Here is an 18,886-nt window from a genome sequence, read left to right as displayed (position 1 = left end):
GCGGCAAATGGAAGTCAGTGTCCTGGTTTAGTCCTGGTTTAGTCCTGGTTTAGTCCTGGTTTAGTCCTGGTTTAGTCCTGGTTTAGTCCTGGTTTAGACCTGGTTTAGACCTGGTTTAGACCTGGTTTAGACCTGGTTTAGTCCTGGTTTAGTCCTGGTTTAGACCTGGTTTAGTCCTGGTTTAGTCCTGGTTTAGACCTGGTTTAGACCTGGTTTAGACCTGGTTTAGACCTGGTTTAGTCCTGGTTTAGTCCTGGTTTAGTCCTGGGTCTCGGCACGGTCCAGGATCTGCTCCAGTTTCTCCGGGTCCAGTCGATGTCTCATGATCTCGGTTCCGTTGAAGTGGAACACTGGGATGTGGAACCGGTACAGATCCCAGAACTGTTTGTGCTCTGGTTTAGAAATGTCCACCATCTGAAGGTCAAACTGTAGACAAGAAAGCCATCAGAGGGCAGGAAACACAGAGAGGGCCAATCAGAGGGCAGGAGACACAGAGAGGGCCAATCAGAGGGCAGGAGACACAGAGAGGGCCAATCAGAGGGCAGGAGACACAGAGAGGGCCAATCAGAGGGCAGGAGACACAGAGAGGGCCAATCAGAGGGCAGGAGACACAGAGAGGGCCAATCAGAGGGCAGGAGACACAGAGAGGGCCAATCAGAGGGCAGGAGACACAGAGAGGGCCAATCAGAGGGCAGGAGACACAGGACAGTAAATGCGCAGGTCTTGTGTTGTGGTCTTTAAAGGGCAGTAATGAAATGGAGAGCGCCATGACGACGGGGAAGAAACTGGTAATGAGCAAAGAGACAAGCTGAAGTTGAGCTTTGACTTCCTCTGGGTCATTAAAAGAACCCTAAATGACAAACATTCAGAACGTAACATTCCTGAGCTGGTCCCAGAGGCTTTAAAGAGCTCAAATAGAGTAGAATGAGCCTAAATCTGATTCACTTTCTGCCTTTTAATATAACCAAAAAGTGTGTCCTGACCCGAACCCTAAACCAACCCCCGAACCCTAACCCAACCCCCGAACCCTAACCCAACCTCCGAACCCTAACCCAACCTCCGAACCCTAACCCAACCTCCGAACCCTAACTTTTGGAGCGTACTTTAGAAGTGTACTTTAGCAGCTCGACCTGCGCATCACGACCTGGCAAACCCACAGCTCGACCTGCGCATCACGACCTGCCAAACCCACAGCTCGACCTGCGCATCACGACCTGGCAAACCCACAGCTCGACCTGCGCATCACGACCTGGCAAACCCACAGCTCGACCTGCGCATCACGACCTGGCAAACCCACAGCTCGACCTGCGCATCACGACCTGCCAAACCCACAGCTCGACCTGCGCATCACGACCTGGCAAACCCACAGCTCGACCTGCGCATCACGACCTGGCAAACACACAGCTCGACCTGCGCATCACGACCTGGCAAACCCACAGCTCGACCTGCGCATCACGACCTGGCAAACCCACAGCTCGACCTGCGCATCACGACCTGCCAAACCCACAGCTCGACCTGCGCATCACGACCTGGCAAACCCACAGCTCGACCTGCGCATCACGACCTGGCAAACACACAGCTCGACCTGCGCATCACGACCTGGCAAACCCACAGCTCGACCTGCGCATCACGACCTGGCAAACCCACAGCTCGACCTGCGCATCACGACCTGCCAAACCCACAGCTCGACCTGCGCATCACGACCTGGCAAACCCACAGCTCGACCTGCGCATCACGACCTGGCAAACACACAGCTCGACCTGCGCATCACGACCTGGCAAACCCACAGCTCGACCTGCGCATCACGACCTGCCAAACCCACAGCTCGACCTGCGCATCACGACCTGGCAAACCCACAGCTCGACCTGCGCATCACGACCTGGCAAACCCACAGCTCGACCTGCGCATCACGACCTGGCAAACACACAGCTCGACCTGCGCATCACGACCTGGCAAACCCACAGCTCGACCTGCGCATCACGACCTGGCAAACCCACAGCTCGACCTGCGCATCACGACCTGCCAAACCCACAGCTCGACCTGCGCATCACGACCTGGCAAACCCACAGCTCGACCTGCGCATCACGACCTGGCAGAGTTTTGGAGAAAATAAGTTTGAAGGTTCTCACTCTGTGTCTGAACGGCTGCAGCAGCTGTTTGGCTTCGTCACACAGAGGACACGGATCCTACAGAGAAAGGACCTGGTTTAGTTTGGTCCTGGTTTGGTCCTGGTTTGGTCCTGGTTTAGACCCGGTTTGGTCCCGGTTTGGTCCCGGTTTAGACCCGGTTTAGTCCCGGTTTGGTCCCGGTTTAGTCCCGGTTTAGTCCCGGTTTGGTCCCGGTTTAGTCCCGGTTTAGTCCTGGTTTAGTCCTGGTTTAGACCCAGTTTAGACCTGGTTCAGACCTTGGTGAACAGAGTAATAACTGGCAGACGTTTGACGCTGGAGCAGAAAGTCCTGATCCGGATCAGAAACATGTTCAGTCTGATCTAAAGAAGAGACAAACTGTGTCAGATGCCCTCCCTCCACATTCAAACACTGTTCAGGGTTCAGAAAAAAGTGTGTTTGTATCGCAGCTTTTGCGATACAAAAATGTGTTCAATTGTATAAACAAAGCGCCTAAAAGTACTGATCACTCGTCAATCAATCGTCAACAACGGCATGACACATGTAGGACGCTGTGTTGTCATGACACATGTAGGACGCATGTAGGACGCTGTGTTGTCATGACACATGTAGGACGCTGTGTTGTCATGACACATGTAGGACGCTGTGTTGTCATGACACATGTAGGACGCATGTAGGACGCTGTGTTGTCATGACACATGTAGGACGCTGTGTTGTCATGACACATGTAGGACGCTGTGTTGTCATGACACATGTAGGACGCATGTAGGACGCTGTGTTGTCATGACACATGTAGGACGCTGTGTTGTCATGACACATGTAGGACGCTGTGTTGTCATGACACATGTAGGACGCATGTAGGACGCTGTGTTGTCATGACACATGTAGGACGCTGTGTTGTCATGACACATGTAGGACGCTGTGTTGTCATGACACATGTAGGACGCTGTGTTGTCATGACACATGTAGGACGCTGTGTTGTCATGACACATGTAGGACGCATGTAGGACGCTGTGTTGTCATGACACATGTAGGACGCTGTGTTGTCATGACACATGTAGGACGCATGTAGGACGCTGTGTTGTCATGACACATGTAGGACGCTGTGTTGTCATGACACATGTAGGACGCATGTAGGACGCTGTGTTGTCATGACACATGTAGGACGCATGTAGGACGCTGTGTTGTCATGACACATGTAGGACGCTGTGTTGTCATGACACATGTAGGACGCTGTGTTGTCATGACACATGTAGGACGCATGTAGGACGCTGTGTTGTCATGACACATGTAGGACGCTGTGTTGTCATGACACATGTAGGACGCATGTAGGACGCTGTGTTGTCATGACACATGTAGGACGCTGTGTTGTCATGACACATGTAGGACGCTGTGTTGTCATGACACATGTAGGACGCATGTAGGACGCTGTGTTGTCATGACACATGTAGGACGCTGTGTTGTCATGACACATGTAGGACGCTGTGTTGCCATGACACATGTAGGACGCTGTGTTGTCATGACACATGTAGGACGCATGTAGGACGCTGTGTTGTCATGACACATGTAGGACGCATGTAGGACGCTGTGTTGTCATGACACATGTAGGACGCATGTAGGACGCTGTGTTGTCATGACACATGTAGGACGCTGTGTTGTCATGACACATGTAGGACGCTGTGTTGTCATGACACATGTAGGACGCTGTGTTGTCATGACACATGTAGGACGCTGTGTTGTCATGACACATGTAGGACGCTGTGTTGTCATGACACATGTAGGACGCTGTGTTGTCATGACACATGTAGGACGCATGTAGGACGCTGTGTTGTCATGACACATGTAGGACGCTGTGTTGTCATGACACATGTAGGACGCTGTGTTGTCATGACACATGTAGGACGCATGTAGGACGCTGTGTTGTCATGACACATGTAGGACGCTGTGTTGTCATGACACATGTAGGACGCATGTAGGACGCTGTGTTGTCATGACACATGTAGGACGCTGTGTTGTCATGACACATGTAGGACGCATGTAGGACGCTGTGTTGTCATGACACATGTAGGACGCTGTGTTGTCATGACACATGTAGGACGCATGTAGGACGCTGTGTTGTCATGACACATGTAGGACGCATGTAGGACGCTGTGTTGTCATGACACATGTAGGACGCTGTGTTGTCATGACACATGTAGGACGCTGTGTTGTCATGACACATGTAGGACGCATGTAGGACGCTGTGTTGTCATGACACATGTAGGACGCTGTGTTGTCATGACACATGTAGGACGCTGTGTTGTCATGACACATGTAGGACGCATGTAGGACGCTGTGTTGTCATGACACATGTAGGACGCTGTGTTGTCATGACACATGTAGGACGCTGTGTTGTCATGACACATGTAGGACGCATGTAGGACGCTGTGTTGTCATGACACATGTAGGACGCTGTGTTGTCATGACACATGTAGGACGCTGTGTTGCCATGACACATGTAGGACGCTGTGTTGTCATGACACATGTAGGACGCATGTAGGACGCTGTGTTGTCATGACACATGTAGGACGCTGTGTTGTCATGACACATGTAGGACGCTGTGTTGTCATGACACATGTAGGACGCTGTGTTGTCATGACACATGTAGGACGCTGTGTGGACATGACACATGTAGGACACTGTGTTGTCATGACACATGTAGGACGCTGTGTTGTCATGACACATGTAGGACACTGTGTGGACATGACACATGTAGGACACTGTGTGGACATGACACATGTAGGACGCTGTGTTGTCATGACGAGTCCCGCTGCTGTCTCAGATCGCGAGTCTGAAAGTGGGAGGAGCCACGTACGCTAATGTTTGCGTCAGATTCAGACTTCCGAGGTCAAAAGCTCCTAAACACAAAAGTCTTTGCAGATCATACACTGCCAAAATATTCATATTTACACTGCAAGTGACACAACCTCGTTTTTAACAATCAGATGCGTATTTTGGGCGCAGCAAATTACCCGGCTCCGAATGTGCAGCTGGAGCTGAGACGAGTGCTTAGGGACCGTCATCAAATAGCAAAACGAAAAATGGAATGGAATGTCAAATAGAGCAGTACAATTTGAATAACACATAAAATACACCATGATGGTCGCCACAGCAACCTTTATTTTTCCATCAGAAGCTTAACACATATTTTTTGTGAGTGTAAAGACAATTAATATGTAAATGAGACTCATGCAAATAGTCATCTGATTGATGATGATGTGGAAGAAAGTTGTAAATGAGGCCATATGACTTTGTGTTGATTAATTTGTTCAACAACTAATTTTATTTGCAAGTTTTCTGTTTTATTCAAAGAAAAAATGTTTAAAAAGTGTTTAAAAGTTAATTTGTTAAGAGTTTTTTTTTTAAATAGAATGTTTACAAATACATTTTAAATAAATAATCGTGTTATATCAATGGAAAATATTGATTGTTAGTCTCTTTCGTGTTTCGCGTTCCAAAGAGAGTAGAACGGTTTCCAAAGAGAGTAGAACGGGTTCCAAAGAGAGTAGAACGGATTCCAAAGAGAGTAGAACGCGTTCCAAAGAGAGTAGAACGGATTCCAAAGAGAGTAGAACGGATTCCAAAGAGAGTAGAACGGATTCCAAAGAGAGTAGAACGCGTTCCAAAGAGAGTAGAACGGATTCCAAAGAGAGTAGAACGCGTTCCAAAGAGAGTAGAACGGATTCCAAAGAGAGTAGAACGGATTCCAAAGAGAGTAGAACGGATTCCAAAGAGAGTAGAACGCGTTCCAAAGAGAGTAGAACGGGTTCCAAAGAGAGTAGAACGGGTTCCAAAGAGAGTAGAACGGGTTCCAAAGAGAGTAGAACGGATTCCAAAGAGAGTAGAACGGATTCCAAAGAGAGTAGAACGGATTCCAAAGAGAGTAGAACGGATTCCAAAGAGAGTAGAACGGATTCCAAAGAGAGTAGAACGGATTCCAAAGAGAGTAGAACGGGTTCCAAAGAGAGTAGAACGCGTTCCAAAGAGAGTAGAACGGATTCCAAAGAGAGTAGAACGAGTTCCAAAGAGAGTAGAACGCGTTCCAAAGAGAGTAGAACGGATTCCAAAGAGAGTAGAACGCGTTCCAAAGAGAGTAGAACGGATTCCAAAGAGAGTAGAACGCGTTCCAAAGAGAGTAGAACGGATTCCAAAGAGAGTAGAACGGATTCCAAAGAGAGTAGAACGGGTTCCAAAGAGAGTAGAACGCGTTCCAAAGAGAGTAGAACGGATTCCAAAGAGAGTAGAACGCGTTCCAAAGAGAGTAGAACGGATTCCAAAGAGAGTAGAACGGATTCCAAAGAGAGTAGAACGGATTCCAAAGAGAGTAGAACGCGTTCCAAAGAGAGTAGAACGGGTTCCAAAGAGAGTAGAACGGGTTCCAAAGAGAGTAGAACGGATTCCAAAGAGAGTAGAACGGATTCCAAAGAGAGTAGAACGGATTCCAAAGAGAGTAGAACGGATTCCAAAGAGAGTAGAACGCGTTCCAAAGAGAGTAGAACGGATTCCAAAGAGAGTAGAACGCGTTCCAAAGAGAGTAGAACGGATTCCAAAGAGAGTAGAACGCGTTCCAAAGAGAGTAGAACGGATTCCAAAGAGAGTAGAACGCGTTCCAAAGAGAGTAGAACGGATTCCAAAGAGAGTAGAACGGATTCCAAAGAGAGTAGAACGGATTCCAAAGAGAGTAGAACGCGTTCCAAAGAGAGTAGAACGGGTTCCAAAGAGAGTAGAACGCGTTCCAAAGAGAGTAGAACGCGTTCCAAAGAGAGTAGAACGGATTCCAAAGAGAGTAGAACGGATTCCAAAGAGAGTAGAACGGATTCCAAAGAGAGTAGAACGGATTCCAAAGAGAGTAGAACGGATTCCAAAGAGAGTAGAACGGATTCCAAAGAGAGTAGAACGCGTTCCAAAGAGAGTAGAACGGATTCCAAAGAGAGTAGAACGAGTTCCAAAGAGAGTAGAACGCGTTCCAAAGAGAGTAGAACGGATTCCAAAGAGAGTAGAACGCGTTCCAAAGAGAGTAGAACGGATTCCAAAGAGAGTAGAACGGATTCCAAAGAGAGTAGAACGGATTCCAAAGAGAGTAGAACGGATTCCAAAGAGAGTAGAACGGGTTCCAAAGAGAGTAGAACGGTTTCCAAAGAGAGTAGAACGCGTTCCAAAGAGAGTAGAACGCGTTCCAAAGAGAGTAGAACGGATTCCAAAGAGAGTAGAACGGATTCCAAAGAGAGTAGAACGGATTCCAAAGAGAGTAGAACGGATTCCAAAGAGAGTAGAACGGATTCCAAAGAGAGTAGAACGGGTTCCAAAGAGAGTAGAACGCGTTCCAAAGAGAGTAGAACGCGTTCCAAAGAGAGTAGAACGCGTTCCAAAGAGAGTAGAACGGATTCCAAAGAGAGTAGAACGGATTCCAAAGAGAGTAGAACGGATTCCAAAGAGAGTAGAACGGATTCCAAAGAGAGTAGAACGGATTCCAAAGAGAGTAGAACGGGTTCCAAAGAGAGTAGAACGGGTTCCAAAGAGGACTCCTTGTGGTCTGTAACCCTGACCTTAGGTTATGACAGTTACAGACTCTTAAAAGATCTAAAAAAAAAGGTTTGAGACAAAAAGTCATTCAAGAAGAAGGAGCCGAAAGATAAAGCTCTGGATTTACCGGTCACTCTACGTTCTGCCCTCACCTATGGTCATGAGCTTTAATGACCCAAAGGACAAGATCCCGGATACAAGCGGTTGAAAAGAGTTTCATCCACCGGGTGGTGAGGAGCTCAGTCACACGGGAGGAGCTCGGAGTAGAGCCGCTGCTCCGGAGCCTCCTGCTATGCAGCGGTCACCTGTGTGTCTGACCACCACGTGTCCAGTCAGTGTCACTGGATTCATGTATCTGACCACATCATATTATTTTCCGATATGTCAAAAAGTGATTGAAGGGGGTTCATTAAATGTTAAGTTATAAATGTATGAATGAATATATCTGAACTTTCACCACCTGTATCGTTACATACATTTACATATATTTACATACATTTACATAAGTTTAGGGCAACAACAAGTATTTTGAATAAGGACATGCCTCCCGGAGGACGTGGACCTCCCGGAGGACGTGGACCTCCCGGAGGACGTGGACCTCCCGGAGGACGAGGACCTCCCGGAGGACGAGGACCTCCCGGAGGACGAGGACGAGGACCTCCCGGAGCAAACGTCCCGGAGCAAACGCCTCGACTGGACAAAAACATACTTCACCTTCATCCATTTTCATGAGGTTTATTACATCACAAATCTTCTGTAGTTTATAATTCATTAAAAATAGGTTATCAAATGATCTTATCCGTTATTTTCAGCATATCCGTGAAGTACTAGAATTTTCAAAAAGTTCTCCACTTTATACCGCGAATCATCACGGGAAGGTCACGTGGGCGTGACTTAGGGGGTGATTGACAGTTGTAGCACAATTTGGATTGATGGAATTGTTTGTGTCGCGAGAGGAGCAATTTCTGTAAAAGTAACAAACGCAGTCCAGCAGAAGACGGACACAGGCGGAACAGCACTCCTGCAGGACGGGAGTGGCAGTGCGCCTCGAGCGGACTCTCACATGATTATAGTGTGAAAGAGGCCATCACATCCCTGAAGGAGCGACTGTGCCTCATAGAGACTATTTCTATTCTGAATGTGGACTATCGTTTATGCAATTATGTCCAAAAGAACAGAACAAACTGAATCCACAAAGATCAGACAGGATTCCCACAATACTAAAATACTTCTCACACTCCTACAATACTACACAAGTATTCTCACACTCATACAATACTACACAAGTATTCTCACACTCCTACAATACTACACAAGTATTCTCACACTCCTACAATACTACATCAAGTATTCTCACACTCCTACAATACTACATCAAGTATTCTCACACTCCTACAATACTACATCAGGTATTCTCACACTCCTACAATACTACACAAGTATTCTCACACTCCTACAATACTACACAAGTATTCTCACACTCCTACAATACTACATCAAGTATTCTCACACTCCTACAATACTACATCAAGTATTCTCACACTCCTACAATACTACATCAGGTATTCTCACACTCCTACAATACTACACAAGTATTCTCACACTCCTACAATACTACATCAAGTATTCTCACACTCCTACAATACTACACAAGTATTCTCACACTCCTACAATACTACATCAAGTATTCTCACACTCCTACAATACTACATCAAGTATTTTCACACTCCTACAATACTACATCAAGTATTCTCACACTCCTACAATACTACACAAGTATTCTCACACTCCTACAATACTACACAAGTATTCTCACACTCCTACAATACTACACAAGTATTCTCACACTCCTACAATACTACACAAGTATTCTCACACTCCTACAATACTACATCAAGTATTCTCACACTCCTACAATAATTCTCACACTCCTACAATACTACATCAAGTATTCTCACACTCCTACAATACTACACAAGTATTCTCACACTACTACAATACTACATCAAGTATTCTCACACTCCTACAATACTACATCAAGTATTCTCACACTCCTACAATACTACATCAAGTATTCTCACACTCCTACAATACTACATCAAGTATTCTCACACTCCTACAATACTACACAAGTATTCTCACACTCCTACAATACTACATCAAGTATTCTCACACTCCTACAATACTACATCAAGTATTCTCACACTCCTACAATACTACATCAAGTATTTTCACACTCCTACAATACTACACCAAGTATTCTCACACTCCTACAATACTACACAAGTATTCTCACACTCCTACAATACTACATCAAGTATTCTCACACTCCTACAATACTACATCAAGTATTTTCACACTCCTACAATACTACATCAAGTATTCTCACACTCCTACAATACTACACAAGTATTCTCACACTACTACAATACTACACAAGTATTCTCACACTCCTACAATACTACAGAAGTATTCTCACACTCCTACAATACTACATCAAGTATTCTCACACTCCTACAATACTACATCAAGTATTCTCACACTCCTACAATACTACACCAAGTATTCTCACACTACTACAATACTACATCAAGTATTCTCACACTCCTACAATACTACATCAAGTATTCTCACACTACTACAATACTACACAAGTATTCTCACACTCCTACAATACTACATCAAGTATTCTCACACTCCTACAATACTACATCAAGTATTCTCACACTCCTACAATACTACATCAAGTATTCTCACACTCCTACAATACTACATCAGGTATTCTCACACTCCTACAATACTACACAAGTATTCTCACACTCCTACAATACTACATCAAGTATTCTCACACTCCTACAATACTACATCAAGTATTCTCACACTCCTACAATACTACATCAAGTATTCTCACACTACTACAATACTACACAAGTATTCTCACACTACTACAATACTACACAAGTATTCTCACACTACTACAATACTACATCAAGTATTCTCACAATACTACACAAGTATTCTCACACTCCTACAATACTACACAAGTATTCTCACACTCCTACAATACTACATCAAGTATTCTCACACTCCTACAATACTACATCAAGTATTCTCACACTCCTACAATACTACATCAAGTATTCTCACACTCCTACAATACTACATCAAGTATTCTCACACTACTACAATACTACACAAGTATTCTCACACTCCTACAATACTACATCAAGTATTCTCACACTACTACAATACTACATCAAGTATTCTCACACTCCTACAATACTACACCAAGTATTCTCACACTCCTACAATACTACACCAAGTATTCTCACACTCCTACAATACTACACAAGTATTCTCACACTACTACAATACTACACAAGTATTCTCACACTACTACAATACTACACAAGTATTCTCACACTCCTACAATACTACATCAAGTATTCTCACACTCTTACAATACTACACAAGTATTCTCACACTCCTACAATACTACATCAAGTATTCTCACAATACTACACAAGTATTCTCACACTCCTACAATACTACATCAAGTATTCTCACAATACTACACAAGTATTCTCACACTACTACAATACTACATACACTACTACAATACTACATCAAGTATTCTCACAATACTACACAAGTATTCTCACACTCCTACAATACTACACAAGTATTCTCACACTCCTACAATACTACATCAAGTATTCTCACACTCCTACAATACTACATCAAGTATTCTCACACTACTACAATACTACACAAGTATTCTCACACTACTACAATACTACACAAGTATTCTCACACTACTACAATACTAAACAAGTATTCTCACACTCTTACAATACTACACAAGTATTCTCACACTCCTACAATACTACATCAAGTATTCTCACAATACTACACAAGTATTCTCACACTCCTACAATACTACATCAAGTATTCTCACAATACTACACAAGTATTCTCACACTACTACAATACTACATCAAGTATTCTCACACTCCTACAATACTACATCAAGTATTCTCACACTACTACAATACTACACAAGTATTCTCACACTCCTACAATACTACATCAAGTATTCTCACAATACTACACAAGTATTCTCACACTACTACAATACTACATACACTACTACAATACTACATCAAGTATTCTCACAATACTACACAAGTATTCTCACACTCCTACAATACTACACAAGTATTCTCACACTCCTACAATACTACATCAAGTATTCTCACACTCCTACAATACTACATCAAGTATTCTCACAATACTACACAAGTATTCTCACACTACTACAATACTACATCAAGTATTCTCACACTCCTACAATACTACATCAAGTATTCTCACAATACTACACAAGTATTCTCACACTACTACAATACTACATCAAGTATTCTCACACTCCTACAATACTACATCAAGTATTCTCACAATACTACACAAGTATTCTCACACTACTACAATACTACATCAAGTATTCTCACACTCCTACAATACTACATCAAGTATTCTCACAATACTACACAAGTATTCTCACACTACTACAATACTACATACACTACTTAACTGATGCTGAAGGAATATGTTTCCTGGTGCAGTATTTATGACATCAGTAAATATTATATTTAGCTTTAGACGTTTTAATTTGTCAGGAGTCATCGGAGACTGTCCCCGCGCATGCGCAACATTCCTTTTAGCATCGTTAGCCTTGCTAGCTCCTTTAGCTCGAAAGTCCCGCAGACTGTGCTCAAAACTCACCGGTGTCAGGCTCCTGTGTCCGGGCAGAGCTGCGCTGGAGCCCACGGTGTCTGGAGGCTCTGGTTCCGCGGAAGTTCTGTTCTTCTCGTTCTTCTTCTTCTTCTACTCGTTCTTGTTCTCGTTCTTCTTCTTCTTCTTCTTCTTCTTCTTCTTGCAGCTCGTTCCTCCGGCTTTACAGGTCCCTGTGAGTGCGCATGCGCCTTTCTTCTTCGCCTGCTCTTTTCTGGTTCACGTTTGGTCTCCATGGTAATAAGGTAATATAATAGAGCCATGTCATATTCATGTGCACAAAACTGCTGTAAATAAGAGTGTTTACTTCACCACTATTAATAGTATTACTTTGTCTTATGTTGGCTTATTTTATCTTTTTATTATATATATTTTTTCCTCTCTTTTCCTTATTAAGAATATGAGAGGTTCTGTCCATAGGAGTTTTGTTTATAAGAGTTTTTCTATTAAGAGTGCTTTTTAAAGCTTCCTATAAGTTATCTGTTCGTTACTTCTGTATCTACTTGCGTTGCAACACCAAAATTTCCCCATTGTGGGACAAATACGGGCTTATCTTAGTTTATTTTATCCATTCCTTCTTCTTCTTCTTCTTCTTCTAAAAGGTGCATTACCGCCACCATCTGGAACTTGCGTTGGTAATATTGGTATTACTGTTTTGTGCTTTGTATTCACAGTGATTTAAAATGTAACGGACTCAGTAGTGTCAGTAGGGTCTGTAGGGTCAGTAGTGTCAGTAGGGTCTGTAGGGTCAGTAGGGTCTGTAGGGTCTGCAGGGTCTGTAGGGTCTGTAGGGTCAGTAGGGTCTGTAGGGTCAGTAGGGTCTGTAGGGTCTGCAGGGTCTGTAGGGTCTGTAGGGTCAGTAGGGTCTGTAGGGTCTGTAGGGTTAGTAGGGTCAGTAGTGTCAGTTGGGTCTGTAGGGTCAGTAGTGTCAGTAGGGTCTGTAGGGTCAGTAGGGTCTGTAGGGTCTGCAGGGTCTGTAGGGTCTGTAGGGTCAGTAGGGTCTGTAGGGTCTGTAGGGTTAGTAGGGTCAGTAGTGTCAGTTGGGTCTGTAGGGTCAGTAGTGTCAGTAGGGTCTGTAGGGTCAGTAGGGTCTGTAGGGTCTGTAGGGTCTGCAGGGTCTGTAGGGTCAGTAGGGTCTGTAGGGTCTGTAGGGTTAGTAGGGTCAGTAGTGTCAGTTGGGTCTGTAGGGTCAGTAGTGTCAGTAGGGTCTGTAGGGTCAGTAGGGTCTGTAGGGTCTGCAGGGTCTGTAGGGTCAGTAGTGTCAGTAGGGTCTGTAGGGTCAGTAGGGTCTGTAGGGTCTGCAGGGTCTGTAGGGTCAGTAGGGTCTGTAGGGTCTGTAGGGTTAGTAGGGTCTGCAGAATCTGTAGGGTCTGCAGGGTCTGTAGGGTCTGTAGGGTCAGTAGGGTCTGTAGGGTCTGCAGGGTCTGTAGGGTTTGTAGGGTCAGTAGGGTCTGTAGGGTCAGTAGGGTCTGTAGGGTCTGTAGGGTCTGCAGGGTCTGTAGGGTCAGTAGGGTCTGTAGGGTCTGTAGGGTTAGTAGGGTCTGCAGAATCTGTAGGGTCTGCAGGGTCTGTAGGGTCTGTAGGGTCAGTAGGGTCTGTAGGGTCTGCAGGGTATGTAGGGTTTGTAGGGTCAGTAGGGTCTGCAGGGTCTGTAGGGTCAGAAGGGTCTGTAGGGTCTGTAGGGTCTGCAGGGTCTGTAGGGTTTGTAGGGTCAGTAGGGTCAGTAGGGTCTGTAGGGTCAGTAGGGTCTGCAGGGTCTGTAGAGTCAGCAGGGTCAGTAGAGTCAGTAGGGTCTGTAGGGTCAGTAGGGTCTGTAAGGTCTGTAGGGTCAGTAGGGTCTGCAGGGTCTGCAGGGTCTGTAGGGTATGTAGGGTTTGTAGGGTCAGTAGGGTCTGTAGGGTCAGTAGGGTCAGAAGGGTCTGTAGGGTCAGTAGGGTATGCAGGGTCTGTAGGGTCAGTAGGGTCTGTATGGTCTGTAGGGTCAGTAGGGTCTGTAGGGTCAGTAGGGTCTGCAGGGTCAGTAGAGTCAGTAGGGTCTGTAGGGTCAGTAGGGTCTGTAAGGTCTGTAGGGTCAGTAGGGTCAGTAGAGTCAGTAGAGTCAGTAGAGTCAGTAGGGTCAGTAGGGTCAGTAGAGTCAGTAGAGTCAGTAGAGTCAGTAGGGTCAGTAGGGTCAGTAGGGTCTGTAAAGTCAGTAGGGTCAGTAGGGTCAGTAGGGTCTGTAAGGTCTGTAGGGTCAGTAGGGTCTGTAAGGTCTGTAGGGTCAGTAGGGTCAGTAGGGTCAGTAGAGTCAGTAGTCAGTAGGGTCAGTAGGGTCAGTAGGGTCTGTAGAGTCAGTAGGGTCAGTAGGGTCAGTAGGGTCAGTAGGGTCTGCAGCTGTACTTCAGTGACTTTGTCTCTTTTTGTTTTGTCTCCATTTGCTTCTTTACAATTTTAACAGTTTCTGCACAAGAAAACGATTCTTCCTGACTCGCTTCACGTCCTCTTCCTTTTCTGTCTCCATGTCCTCATTCACACACTGTCCACTCTTACACTCAGATCCTCCACAGCGTCCAGACTTACGCACTCCTTTACACACTTCTGCTACATGTCCACACTCCTTTACACACTTCTGCTACATGTCCACACTCCTTTACACACTTCTGCTACATGTCCACACTCCTTTACACACTTCTGCTACATGTCCACACTCCTTTACACACTTCTGCTACATGTCCACACTCCTTTACACACTTCTGCTACATGTCCACACTCCTTTACACACTTCTGCTACATGTCCACACTCCTTTACACACTTCTGCTACATGTCCACACTCCTTTACACACTTCTGCTACATGTCCACACTCCTTTACACACTTCTGCTACATGTCCACACTCCTTTACACACTTCTGCTACATGTCCACACTCCTTTACACACTTCTGCTACATGTCCACACTCCTTTACACACTTCTGCTACATGTCCACACTCCTTTACACACTTCTGCTACATGTCCACACTCCTTTACACACTTCTGTTACATGTCCACACTCCTTTACACACTTCTGCTACATGTCCACACTCCTTTACACACTTCTGCTACATGTCCACACTCCTTTACACACTTCTGCTACATGTCCACACTCCTTTACACACTTCTGCTACATGTCCACACTCCTTTATACACTTCTGCTACATGTCCACACTCCTTTACACACTTCTGCTACATGTCCACACTCCTTTACACACTTCTGCTACATGTCCACAGTCCTTTATACACTTCTGCTACATGTCCACACTCCTTTACACACTTCTGCTACATGTCCACACTCCTTTACACACTTCTGCTACATGTCCACACTCCTTTACACACTTCTGCTACATGTCCACAGTCCTTTATACACTTCTGCTACATGTCCACACTCCTTTACACACTTCTGCTACATGTCCACACTCCTTTACACACTTCTGCTACATGTCCACAGTCCTTTACACACTTCTGCTACATGTCCACACTCCTTTACACACTTCTGCTACATGTCCACACTCCTTTACACACTTCTGCTACATGTCCACACTCCTTTACACACTTCTGCTACATGTCCACACTCCTTTACACACTTCTGCTACATGTCCACACTCCTTTACACACTTCTGCTACATGTCCACACTCCTTTACACACTTCTGCTACATGTCCACACTCCTTTACACACTTCTGCTACATGTCCACACTCCTTTACACACTTCTGCTACATGTCCACAGTCCTTTATACACTTCTGCTACATGTCCACACTCCTTTACACACTTCTGCTACATGTCCACACTCCTTTACACACTTCTGCTACATGTCCACAGTCCTTTACACACTTCTGCTACATGTCCACACTCCTTTACACACTTCTGCTACATGTCCACAGTCCTTTATACACTTCTGCTACATGTCCACACTCCTTTACACACTTCTGCTACATGTCCACAGTCCTTTATACACTTCTGCTACATGTCCACACTCCTTTACACACTTCTGCTACATGTCCACACTCCTTTACACACTTCTGCTACATGTCCACAGTCCTTTATACACTTCTGCTACATGTCCACACTCCTTTACACACTTCTGCTACATGTCCACACTCCTTTACACACTTCTGCTACATGTCCACACTCCTTTACACACTTCTGCTACATGTCCACACTCCTTTACACACTTCTGCTACATGTCCACACTCCTTTACACACTTCTGCTACATGTCCACAGTCCTTTACACACTTCTTCTACATGTCCACACTCCTTTACACACTTCTGCTACATGTCCACAGTCCTTTACACACTTCTGCTACATGTCCACAGTCCTTTACACACTTCTGCTACATGTCCACACTCCTTTACACACTTCTGCTACATGTCCACACTCCTTTACACACTTCTGCTACATGTCCACACTCCTTTACACACTTCTGCTACATGTCCACACTCCTTTACACACTTCTGCTACATATCCACACTCCTTTACACACTTCTGCTACATGTCCACACTCCTTTACACACTTCTGCTACATGTCCACACCCCTTTACACACTTCTGCTACATGTCCACACTCCTTTACACACTTCTGTTACATGTCCACACTCCTTTACACACTTCTGCTACATGTCCACACTCCTTTACACACTTCTGCTACATGTCCACACTCCTTTACACACTTCTGCTACATGTCCACACTCCTTTACACACTTCTGCTACATGTCCACACTCCTTTATACACTTCTGCTACATGTCCACACTCCTTTACACACTTCTGCTACATGTCCACACTCCTTTACACACTTCTGCTACATGTCCACAGTCCTTTATACACTTCTGCTACATGTCCACACACCTTTACACACTTCTGCTACATGTCCACACTCCTTTACACACTTCTGCTACATGTCCACACTCCTTTACACACTTCTGCTACATGTCCACAGTCCTTTATACACTTCTGCTACATGTCCACACTCCTTTACACACTTCTGCTACATGTCCACACTCCTTTACACACTTCTGCTACATGTCCACAGTCCTTTACACACTTCTGCTACATGTCCACACTCCTTTACACACTTCTGCTACATGTCCACACTCCTTTACACACTTCTGCTACATGTCCACACTCCTTTACACACTTCTGCTACATGTCCACACTCCTTTACACACTTCTGCTACATGTCCACAGTCCTTTATACACTTCTGCTACATGTCCACACTCCTTTACACACTTCTGCTACATGTCCACACTCCTTTACACACTTCTGCTACATGTCCACAGTCCTTTACACACTTCTGCTACATGTCCACACTCCTTTACACACTTCTGCTACATGTCCACAGTCCTTTATACACTTCTGCTACAAGTCCACACTCCTTTACACACTTCTGCTACATGTCCACAGTCCTTTATACACTTCTGCTACATGTCCACACTCCTTTACACACTTCTGCTACATGTCCACACTCCTTTACACACTTCTGTTACATGTCCACAGTCCTTTACACACTTCTGCTACATGTCCACACTCCTTTACACACTTCTGCTACATGTCCACACTCCTTTACACACTTCTGCTACATGTCCACACTCCTTTACACACTTCTGCTACATGTCCACACTCCTTTACACACTTCTGCTACATGTCCACACTCCTTTACACACTTCTGCTACATGTCCACACTCCTTTACACACTTCTGCTACATGTCCACACTCCTTTACACACTTATGCTACATGTCCACACTCCTTTACACACTTATGCTACATGTCCACACTCCTTTACACACTTCTGCTACATGTCCACACTCCTTTACACACTTCTGCTACATGTCCACACTCCTTTACACACTTCTGCTACATGTCCACACTCCTTTACACACTTCTGCTACATGTCCACACTCCTTTACACACTTCTGCTACATGTCCACACTCCTTTACACACTTCTGCTACATGTCCACACTCCTTTACACACTTCTGCTACATGTCCACACTCCTTTACACACTTCTGCTACATGTCCACACTCCTTTACACACTTCTGCTACATGTCCACACTCCTTTACACACTTCTGTTACATATCCACACTCCTTTACACACTTCTGCTACATGTCCACAGTCCTTTACACACTTCTGCTACATGTCCACACTCCTTTACACACTTCTGCTACATGTCCACACTCCTTTACACACTTCTGCTACATGTCCACACTCCTTTACACACTTCTGCTACATGTCCACAGTCCTTTACACACTTCTGTTACATATCCACACTCCTTTACACACTTCTGCTACATGTCCACAGTCCTTTACACACTTCTGCTACATGTCCACACTCCTTTACACACTTCTGTTACATATCCACACTCCTTTACACACTTCTGCTACATGTCCA

At 45.1% G+C, this 18,886-nt stretch overlaps 1 protein-coding gene across 1 annotated transcript; it reads right to left on the bottom strand.

Annotated features, from left to right (window-relative positions):
• Positions 1 to 170: 170 nt before the first annotated feature.
• LOC140362373 (glutaredoxin-like protein C5orf63 homolog) lies at positions 171 to 12,544 on the bottom strand. The gene is made up of 4 exons (XM_072448470.1): positions 12,475 to 12,544; positions 2,405 to 2,480; positions 2,130 to 2,186; positions 171 to 426 (listed from the first exon to the last, which is right to left on the bottom strand). Exons 2-4 carry the CDS (start codon positions 2,474 to 2,476, stop codon positions 259 to 261), a joined length of 297 nt encoding a protein of 98 aa, XP_072304571.1. The 5' UTR covers positions 2,477 to 2,480; positions 12,475 to 12,544; the 3' UTR covers positions 171 to 258.
• Positions 12,545 to 18,886: the final 6,342 nt, after the last annotated feature.

Source organism: Eucyclogobius newberryi, unplaced genomic scaffold (genome assembly GCF_026437365.1).
Source record: "Eucyclogobius newberryi isolate DKJ021-1_F unplaced genomic scaffold, fEucNew1.0.hap1 SCAF_166, whole genome shotgun sequence".
Classification (NCBI taxonomy): domain Eukaryota; kingdom Metazoa; phylum Chordata; class Actinopteri; order Gobiiformes; family Gobiidae; genus Eucyclogobius; species Eucyclogobius newberryi.
This window is presented reverse-complemented; position numbering and strand designations above follow the sequence as displayed.